Source organism: Nomia melanderi, chromosome 1 (assembly GCF_051020985.1).
Source record: "Nomia melanderi isolate GNS246 chromosome 1, iyNomMela1, whole genome shotgun sequence".
Classification (NCBI taxonomy): Eukaryota; Metazoa; Arthropoda; class Insecta; order Hymenoptera; family Halictidae; genus Nomia; species Nomia melanderi.
This window is the reverse complement of record NC_134999.1, coordinates 16,982,190-16,993,238: the sequence shown is the minus strand read 5'-3', so window position 1 is coordinate 16,993,238 and position 11,049 is coordinate 16,982,190. Positions and strand designations below refer to the sequence as shown.

Here is an 11,049-nt window from a genome sequence, read left to right as displayed (position 1 = left end):
ATCGGTCCGTTGCAGCCCATCGTGAATCAGACACGCCCCCCTTTAGATTTCGATTACTGTTTAGTTTCCGACCGGTGGACCATCGGACTGCTCGTTTCTGTCAGTGAAAATACGTCGGAACACTTTTGCCGAACGAATTCCTCGATATCTTCGAGGATTCCACTCGGAATTAACGATTTCAGAAATCTTTAAATCGACCAAACTAAATTATACCTCTGACCAGACTAAAATTCAAACGAGTAAATAAAATTACCTGAGTGATATCAATTATTCTAAATTAGTGCCATCAGTGGTAAAAAATATGAAATTCAAGTAAAATAATTGTAACTCGAGTTGCAGAGAAATGTTTTAAGTGTCAGTTCAAAGATAACTTTCTTCAATAAAATAAGTTTCAAGGATTCGTTGAACAATTTGTGTTTATAATAAAAATTCTTATAGGAAATAAAATCATTCTACAATTCTACATAGAATATTCGAAATTCAAGTGGAAGAATTGCGAGTAGGATTCAATTTTTAAGATGGGAGAGCTGATTTCTTAATATTAATTAGGCTGCTTCAAGTTTTCATTCGAAGATGAAGGCGCAGGTTGATCGCCAAATACTGATGGTATTGGTGTGTTTGGTAAAAGCGAGCTTCGCAGTGGAGAAGTTTTGGCTACCGAACTCGGAATGGCAAACCGCGAGGAATTGGATGGACAACCGGATACCGGAAGTCGGTAGCCACGTGATTTTCCCGTTGGAAACCAGACACGCTGTCGGCATGGGGATATCGGAGAATGTTCAACTCGCTGGGATCGAATTGGGCAGATCTGGATCGTTGGTTCTGCCTAGAGACGGCACTATTCGCGTATGGATCAATTATTTAACCCCTTGCCTTACGATCGAATTTCGTGGGTGAATTTGTTAGAGCTATTTATCGTTAAACTCTTGCCGTATTGATTTATTTAATCAGTTAACTGTGGAATTTAGTTAGAAAAACCTCTGGTTCTGCGCGCAATAAAGTCGAAAAATGAAGCGTGTACTCACCAAACGCACTGCAAACATATCTATAATGTATTCTGACGTCAAACTAAAGCAGAACGTAGAAGAATTACATGTGTATCTGAAAAAATAACTAATTCATCGCTGAAAAGATTAATATCATTTCGAATTTTAACCAGTTAACTGTGGAATTGAGTTGGAAAAACCTCTGGTTCTGCGCGCAATAAAATTGAAAAATGGAGCGTGTACTCGTCGAACGCAGGACGAATGCGCGTAGAGTATATTTTAATGAAAGATCAAAGCGGAACAAAGAAGAATTACATGTTTATGTGAAAAAATAAAGAATTAGTACCATGTCAAGCTTTACGATGACGTGTATACACGTCAAACAGTTAACTGGTTAACTGTGATCGATGCAACTACATTATCATTAATCATTTATTAGGAAAGATAGAATTTTGATGCTTGTTTTATGTCTATGTTTCCTCCAAAGGTTAACGATTGATAATAGAAAAGTAATATTTAATTTATATTTGAATAAAATAAATAACACTTGGATTTTTCAAATTCGCTTTAAAATTTCCATCACGAGTCTGACACATTGTAGGTCAAGGGGTTAATTTCTATGTCTAGATTTAGTAGAAATCATGTAAATTGGTAACAAGAACAATGTCTCATTTAAACTTAACACAACTGAATGGCGTTTATGTTTGTTAAAGCATATTAGAAATATGAAATATTTGAAATTCTTTTGAAATTCCTCTATAGCCACTTCAAGAGTGCATCTATCGAAACTTTATTTGATTTATAATTCAGTTTGGGTATTGTTGACTTCTCAGAGAAATATCTGTTACTTTTTTAATATTTACGAAAAGGAGAAAGCAGGAATGGGTTAATGTGACTCGTTTGGTAGTGTTAAAAAAATGTTAATCTCGTTTAGAAGTATACTGAAAAACTTCAACGAAATTATTGGTTCCAAGAATAATGTTAATCTCAAAGTAATGTGATATTTATTCGTACGTCATTGTTGAAAATGAATTTTAATTTTTCTTTCAAATTTTTTATAATCGGGTTGACGCTAATCTTTGTACTTAATTCTATAAAGTTATTAAGTTCAATCTAAGTTATTAAATTCGTCGTTCGATCCAGATGCAATTACTGGAAACGATGCTGCAAATGTTGTCGCAATTTGTATCTTTGTGCCTTCATTACGAATCGTCCTCGATTTGTCGCGGGGAGGATCAGTTTTTCATTTATAACACGATAAAAGGAGAAAATATCGACTTCTCTAACTCTCGACAGATCGCTGCGAAGATTGAATTAACGCTTCGGGTGCTGGATATTACTGAAATGCAATCGAAAGCGTAAATCCAGTCCTTTGTCATCGAAGAAACTTTAATTAACTTGGCAAATGGAAAATGCGACGCGGAACAAAGAACGAAATTGAACATTACCATACGAGAATCATTCTTATGCTGTCTCGATGAATTTGTTCAGACTGAAACATGCAATAAACAAATAGAAGAATTTGCATAATTGTAATCAAAATAACATAAAAAAACAATCACTTACAATGTTTTCAATTCGCAATCTCTAAAGCTGATACATATTTGTCAAAAGTATAAAAAGAATAACTTATAAAAACCATAAAATATCAAAACAATAGAAAAATAAATAATATTGTCAAAATATTTTATATTTCTGCCACAATGTGAATATAACACCCGCCGTTTTCTCTATTGAAATTTTTCTTAGGTTATGTTCGTAATAAAACTGATATAAAAGGAATATATAGTTCTGTTAAAGGTTTAATTAAAAAGAGTGGCAAAATATTGTTTTACTTACAGATCAACGATGAAGGCACCTCGTCGAAGGTCAGTCAATGGGTCAAAGAAGGCTACTTCTTTTGGGCTGACCCTCAGAACTGGAATGGCAGCTCGGAGGCAGCTCCCCATCTTGAACAAGTCCCTTGTCGACAGGACGACATTGTCTTGCCAGGCAGACGACATACGTTCAGCGTTCTTCTGCCAATGAAGAAGATCGAGGTGAAATCAATTAAAATAGCGGGTGCGAAGCACACATTGTGGATGTGGCAGTGGATGGAGCTGGAGGACAGAAGAGAGTTTGCTAAAGGAATATTCACTGTGGGGTAATTGATACTTGTGTCATTGAATGAACGAAATGTTGGCAGTACATAGTTCTAATGAGAATAAAGTAAATTAATTGTATTCTGCAAATATTCAGGTATTCTGAATACAGTTGCGACACGTGTCCGTGTCAAAACGATCCAGATGGCTACTATCTGGAGGAAATCTGCGCGATTCAGCGACCCAGATGTGGCTTCACTCAATGCGAATATCCATTGACGGCAAGTAACGCTGATGTTTTATTTAAACAATGAAGATGGAAAGACGTGCCACGTCGAGACGTTTCTATACGAAAATTCTCAATGATGTCTTTCACATATTGATAATCTGGTTGCATTACACCTATCAGATCACTTCGAAATGTATCACTCTATACAGAATGATCAACCCTTTGCGGACGAAGACTCTTTAAAGTACACGAAGCTTGCAACATTTGAAGATAAATTATACATCGAATGCTTAAACAACAGTAAAAAGGGAACTATACACTGATCACTTGCTATTCAAGTAAATTAAGTGATTCGTCAACTTAGTATTCTAAATATGAACATTTCATCTGATCGAAAAGTCGACATTCGTCCGCAAAGGGTTAACAAACGGAATTAGTGTACATATCAGTGTAAAATAGGTAAAAAAATTCATCGCAGGAGACTTTGCCAAATTCCTGAATTTATTTCCAACACAAGTGGTTGAACAATGAAGATGGAATATTTCACCTTTTCTGCAAATCGATTGCATACGAAGTGAATTGTTTTAGTTTCTTGTGATATTAGGAATAAAATTGTTTGTCGAGAATTGAATGAATAATATTCTTTTTAGACAAACGAGGAAACTGTCGCTTATTAAGCGAATGAAACTTACAGAGGAAACTAATTTGTCTCGTGAAAATTTCGATTTTGTAAGATATTCCCAGTGCAAGGACGTTAATGTAAAATTAAGTATATTAAAAGTGAAATGAATAAGGAAAATTTGCTAAAAAGATTCCTTTCCGAGAAAACGAGGAAACTTCCTAATTAAACTGACGAATATGAGGAAAATTCCTAATAAATATTACCTCCTGGAGATATCGATTTTCTAAAATATTTCAGATAGGATATTAATACAAGAATTCAAATAAAATATGTTACAAAGTAAATCAGTACAGAAAATCGATTGGGAAGATTCCTTTCCGAGAAAACGAGGAAACTTGCTAATTAAACGGACGAGTATAACGAGGAAAATTCCTAATAAATTTTACCTCCCGGAGATTTCGATTTTGTAAAATATTCCAGGTGGAAGGACATTGTTGCCGGTACTGCGGCGGACGTTTGTCTTTGTCGAGCAAAGCGTCTTTGTCGTTGGTTCGAGCGGCAGCCAGCGAGGCTCTTGAGGGATACGAAGAAAGGGTTGCCTGGCACGTGAGACGTAGCTGGAACGGGGCGGTCGAGGTACTGATAAAGGAAAAGGGCGATTATTTCGGAATCGATATCCTGAAAGCGGTGGAGAACATGAAGAAGACCTTGCTAAGTAAAATTTCTACGCTATAAATAAACTCTTCCGAAGCAATATCGCGAGTCCCGTGGCCTTTCTCGGCTTCCCCGCGGTTTTATTCCTCATTGGAACTGCAAACACGCGGAAAAGAATCAGAAATGTTTGTTAATACCGCAGAGAGTGAAACGACAAACGAAACGTAGGAGAATATGATGTCTGGAATTTGATCATGGAAACTGGGTAGCTGCAAGATATTTCGAATATTTCGAGAAATAATCATTCTTTTGAATATTAGATTCTTCAATGTTCATCGTATTGTTCATATAATATCCGAAAATGCTTTACAAATCTTTATTAATTTGTATTTTTCACTAAAAATTTGAAAAAATCTGTGAAATTTTATATTGCCAGCATATATTGCTACATTCATTTTAAAGTTTCTTAGATTTCAGTTGAAATAAAAATTAATTTTCTGGAATTAGACAGATTTTCAAAGTAAACAATCCGATTTCAAGATAGTAATGCAATAGTTGTAAATAGTATGTATACACAAAGAACGAAGACAATATCTGCTTAAAGGGTTAATTCCTTGCAACGTCCAGTCATCCGATTTCGTCGAATCCATTCATATAATAGCCTTACATAATGCAGGGTGACTATTTCTGTAATACCTTTAAGGTGTTCGTTTATTCAGATTCGTGTTATACGAGCTTAATAGAAATTATGAAAGAATTTTTAAAGCCACGCGATTCTACGCAACAAGACGAAGCCCTGAGTCAAACCTCTGGATGCGTTTTCATGGATTCCAAGAGCTGCGTTGACGTTCTTCCGTTAAGTTTGAGTCTAATAACGGAAGTTATTGTGTTTTCCAGTAAACGAAGCACAATGGATCCCGATACAGTCGCGGAATCGATAAGAACGTTTCAGTTCCAGGAATGATACCGTTTCAATGGCCTTATTTGCGCTATTCGCTTCTACGAGTACAAAGGAATTCCAAGGAGCTTCTGTTCCATGAATTCTTAAGAATGTTTGAACAGTAATTTGTGTAAAAGTCAGATGATTTCATGAACTTATTCTTGAACAGGTATGAACATCGAGGTGATCTACACGGAAACCGCAGGCGCAGCGATGCGAGATCATCGACTGCTCGTCGCGTTTGTGCCGTTGCTGGTGACGCCATTGGTCATTCTGATGCTCCTTTTCTTTGGCTCCGTGTACGTTGGATACTCTTACAGATTGTAAGTGCTATTGTTTGAATAATAATTTGTAAAGACTCATTCAATCTTAATTCAATCGATTTATAACGAGGAATTAGAAAATTGTGAATATTTCTTTTGCGGGAGAACTAGTGGCTGAAGAAAATTAATGAATAAAGAGAGATCTAAGAATTAAAAGTTTTATAATAAATATTGAAGCATTATAAATTCCTACTTCATGGAAAAATGAATATTTTAAAACTAGGATTGAAAAACAATTTTCTTATTGCATATAGTGGATCACTGGAGAAAATAAAATAAATTAACAGAGCAATCTTAAAGGTTTTATAATAAATACTGAAGCATCATGAATTACTACTTCATGAGAAAATGAATATTTCAAAACTAGGATTGAAAAATAGTTTTCTTATTGAAAATAATGGATCACCGGAGAAAATGAAAATAAATTAACAGAGCAAGTATCAGATATAGGGTTGAACGATTGATCGAGTCTGTACAATTTTTTAAACACGACTTCATGTATTTCGAGAAGATTGAAATTTGCAACATATGAATAGTGAAATTTCTACAGAATCTTCTAGTATCCCAAACAATGGGGAGATTCGTGTGTCACAGGGGTTATCCGAGAATTAAACGGTTACTAATAGACGATAAACAACCCTTATGGAAATATATTGCACAAAATCCTCGCGAGGGAAGTTAATTTCACAGACTTCCGGCCTGTTGGATATAAGGGCATCTAAACGGAGGTAGGGAGCGAAGCACGAGGACGAAACTGCTCACAAACTGCGCCCCGTGTTTCATATTCCGTGTAATTACTTTTTTTTCCCATGCTGGCCTCATTTTCTGTCTGTATCTATTTCCGTCACCGCCAAACGTCCATCGGCGTCTACGCGCCAGTTGAACGTAACTGCCGCAACGGCTGTATTTCTGGAAAAATCGCGATTTTTCCGGGACGTTCCCTATGATATTAACTTCTGTCTTCGTCTTATTAAACGTTGCAACGCGTATCTCGTTACTTTCTATCAAAATACGTGCACGTTCGTGGGTAAACAAGGGATGTAGATTCATTTTCAACGTATTACACCGTGTTCACTATAAACAACGGCTGAAGAATATTTCTAGTTTTAACGCTAGATTTACTGACATTTACTGTACAGTTTGCTCTATTGTTCTTTGAAAAATTGTAATCCGTTCATTTAGATTTTAGAAACTAATTTCTTAACACATTGCGTACCGGTAACGAGAAATCTCGTTTTTATATAGACACTTAGCTATGCAACTTCGTTAATTACCACAGTATTGAAAAAATATAAAATTTGATTCGAGTTGATTATCTATTTAAAACATGTTACATAACAATATGATATCTGAGTTCTTTCACCTATGCAACTTCGCTAATTACCACAGCATTGAAGAAAATATAAAATTTAATTCGAATTGATTATCTATTTAAAATATATTACATAACAATATGATACCTGAGTTTCTCTATGTATAGTGATATAAGTTGACCTCAGTGAAAATTGCCAGCACAATTCAGTTTTCTGAAAATTAGCCGGCACGCAATGTATTAAGAGTAGACAATTAGGATATACATTTTCATAACTACGTTAATAAAAATCGACCCGAATATTTGCCAAATAATGCTTATCAAATTCAATACGATAAATTGACTCGTTCCGTAAATCTAACGTTAACTGCAACGAAATTATTCTTTCATTTGTCACTTCGTTTGAGAATTATCCCTTTGCACTCGGAAGTATTTCGTTAGCAATAATCAACATTTTCTAACTATACAAACACGATGGTTTTTTTTAAATAAATTCAAAGAGAAATCACAGGTAAATTGAGAAACAAAGCTTTTTTATTCCAATATTTCGCGCACCGATGCATTATACATAGAAAATTTAATATTTAATGTCGAACTATTAGAATTAGAAAATTTAATATTTAATATTGAACTATTAGAATTAGAAAATTTAATATTTAATATTGAACTATTAGAATTAGAAAATTTAATATTTAATATTGAACTATTAGAATTAGAAAATTTAGTATTTAATATTGAACTAATTTTACTGCGTCAAATCAAATGGTGACAGAGTCACCTCTCGAGTGCAAAGGGTTATAGTCCCTAATATAAGAAGAATGATTTGATTCGAGGATTCTATATTATTTATTATTGAACTCTTGTAAGGGAACTACGTTTTCAAAATATTTTCCGCGTATCCAGCTGCGCGAGACGTTAGTAACATTGTCGGACGTAATTATTAAATTTCTTCGGGCGTAAGTTCCCGCGATGTCGAATAATGGAACGACACGCGTGGCCCAGCTTTTCGCGGCCAGGGGGTTTCTCGAAATTCCGCAGGGCGAATCGGTGTTTACGCGCGGTAAACGGGATTGCAGCTGCAGCGATATTGGGCTCGGAGTGAACAGTGAAACGTTGAACTTCAGAAAGTTCCCTTTCCGGCCATTTGCCTCTGACGTAGAGTTGGAAGTGTTGGCTGCGAGGGGTTGGAAGTAGGAAGTTAAATATAAATACACGCACGATCGAGAAAATGGGGAGAGCGGAAAGGCTACGGAGAATTCAGGTCGAACATTAAATGGAAAAATTCGAAAGTAGGATTCAATTGAAGGCTGTAAACAAAGTCGTGATAAAAATCTAGATTTGAAGCATTACATTGGTGTATCAATAAAAACAAACAACTTTCTATCTCTTCAAGGTGTGGAAAAAATAGCTAAATTACTTTTTGTAGACATAACTTCGAATAATTATAATTGTTTGTTAAAAATAAATGAATGAAACGAAGAAGGGTAATAAATAATGATAGTAAATCGTAATCTTTATGGTAACGAGGGTGATAAAGATATAGATTAAATCTAAGCCACCGTTAAGAAGGTTAATTGCAACTAATCTAATAAACGAGTTTGAAATAAGGCTGTTCTAATTGGATTAAAACAAGTTAACAGCTGAGCCTTCGTACAGAACAATTCGGATAATAGAAGACCTACTGTACCGTAGATTTTCATCCCCTAATACGAATCGGAGATGCCCTTTAATTATACAATCGAATAAAGAAGTTTCAAGTGGGGTTGATTTAACTGGATTGCAAGAATTCTATGGCTAAGCCTTGGATTACATCTAATATATTCAATTCTATTTTTTTTTAATTATACAGTCAAATAAATGTTATTATACAGTAACAGTAACATGGTCTAATTGGCCATCTTCGTGGACAGAAGAACGATTCAATTTGCGAAATGGTGGCAACGTCCTGGTACCCGGGAAATTCAGACCTGTTTACAATTTACCGTTTTACACGCGGCAGTTTCTAAGACGCCGCGTTATCCAATGGCCCTTTCGCTCGCAGCTCGTAGCGTTTAACTGTGTCAACCTGCCCAATCAACTCGAGCAGTTTATTATTTCGCGGCAGAGCCGACAGGAATGAAATACGCTGTACTTCTGGCGGGAAATTCGAAGAGAACGATGTATTTCGTTGGAAAATCGAGAATCATTGGATTAGGAAAAAAACTTCTATGTAAATTTCTGTGTTTAAAGTTTAATCTTCAGAATTAGAATCCATCGGGAATGTAGGTATTAAAGGTTCGATGATGCTCGAAATTAACACGTTGAAATTAACGGTTTCATAGTACAGAATACTCGAAATTGAAAAAATATAATATTGAATCATTGGATTGAATTGCATTGTTATTATTACAAGTTCATCTAGCTGAATGTCACCACAATAGCTAGCATTATTTATAATATAGAAATGTTTTCAAGTAATCATGCTTTAATTGAGTGAACTATAGTAATTCGATTTGCATTCAACGTGTTAAAGAAGTTGAAGTAAAATCTCTGTAGATTTTGTGAAACACAGGTTTATAGTTAACCATTTTTCTGACGGAAGTATGATAACGAAATATCGAACGTTAAATAATCGTAGGATGCTGGGTTTTTCGAATTTGTCAGCAATTTTGTAGAATTTTCGACTGCCGCTTGATTAAGAGGATTACGCGAAGATGATGTTAGTATCGATGTAACAAGAGTTTATGAAGTTTCACGAGAAATCCGGTATTTTCCAGCATTTTCTCGAGCTGCGGGGAAATGTTCTCGTCGATTCGCGATGGGATTCGCGCGGACAAGCCTTCCGAGGGCAGCAAACCGTTCAGCTTCGCTCGTTTCGAGAATGTACCGGAGGGCAGCGTGCAAATCGCCGATGTGGCCGATGGCGAGCAGAGAACCAGAAACGAGGCGGAGGATTCCGACGAAGCTTCCGGCGGAAGATTCGAAAATCCTTTGTACAGGTCGAAGAGGAAACGGAAAGAGGAGGGCGTGGTGTTGGACATGAACTCACCTCTCAGTATGTCCACGCTCAAGGATAAAGCGGAGGATCTCATCGAGGAAGTGAACCTGGATATCGACCAGTGATGCAGAATCATTTTGAGAATGACCTTTGCTGCAGCTGATAATATGTTAAGATTCAATATTATATATTCTGTGTGGGAAATAGAATAAATCTTCAAAGATTATTATTAAAGAATAATATTAAGTATCTTTGAGAATCATGAAATGATAAGATCGTTCGTTCATTTCTAATGTATATTAAGTTAACAATTGTTATTAACTTTTTTAGGTTTTATTTGTAATAAAGAGAGAATGATGGAAAATAGTATTGTGAAGGAAGGGTTGAAGAGTGAATGAGGTTAACCTATTAACCCTTAGCATTCCAGATGGTTTTGTAATCAGAGCACAATCGAGGAAACAATCGAGCGACAGTTGAACGTGAAATTTTCGTTGCGTACTCGACACTGTCAAAATAGACGAAACATTAACAAACGCCACGCGATTTCATGGAATAAACCATACAAAAAGAAGAAATATAATATTAATCCTTGGCACTCCAGGTTGTTTTGTAATCTATCAGCAACTGCAACTAATTTTTATAGTATCCCTAGCGAAAATTAGAAATGCTATAACATTTCTTAGATCTTTTATTTTTCTTAATGCAAAATTTAGATGTATGAAAAATCGAATAATTGTAGGGTAGTTTCTTTAAGATTCATTAAAATATCTATTATTCCTGCAATATTGGAGCCTACTGAGTTCACAGGGTTAACTCTTATCGGACGGTACCTTTGTATAAATGATTCGCACTAAATTATAGTTGTTTTAAAAAAAATGCTATAACATTTCTTAGATCTTTTATTTTCCTTAGTGCAAAATTTGGA

General features: G+C 35.4%; 1 protein-coding gene across 2 annotated transcripts; it reads left to right on the top strand.

Moving 5' to 3' along the window:
- Positions 1 to 37: 37 nt before the first annotated feature.
- LOC116429476 (protein amnionless) lies at positions 38 to 10,364 on the top strand. Of its 2 annotated transcripts, none has more exons than XM_031982469.2 (7): positions 38 to 354; positions 550 to 846; positions 2,828 to 3,129; positions 3,225 to 3,348; positions 4,399 to 4,633; positions 5,682 to 5,835; positions 9,904 to 10,364. In XM_031982469.2, the coding sequence occupies exons 2-7, from the start codon at positions 574 to 576 to the stop codon at positions 10,247 to 10,249; spliced, it is 1,434 nt and encodes a 477-aa protein (XP_031838329.1). In that variant the 5' UTR covers positions 38 to 354; positions 550 to 573; the 3' UTR covers positions 10,250 to 10,364. The 2 variants fall into 2 exon arrangements, with proteins under 2 accessions (XP_031838329.1, XP_031838328.1); XM_031982468.2 differs by having other exon boundaries at positions 439 to 846.
- The last annotated feature ends 685 nt before the right edge of the window (positions 10,365 to 11,049 follow it).

What these genes read in the sequence shown, in the direction of transcription:
- LOC116429476 (XM_031982469.2), top strand. Translation starts at nt 574, where the DNA reads ATGAAGGCGCAGGTTGATCGCCAAATACTGATGGTATTGGTGTGTTTG. An exon ending in CTAGAGACGGCACTATTCGC is followed by an intron (nt 847 to 2,827) that starts GTATGGATCAAT and finishes TTTTACTTACAG; the next exon opens with ATCAACGATGAAGGCACCTC. An exon ending in AATGCGAATATCCATTGACG is followed by an intron (nt 3,349 to 4,398) that starts GCAAGTAACGCT and finishes AAAATATTCCAG; the next exon opens with GTGGAAGGACATTGTTGCCG.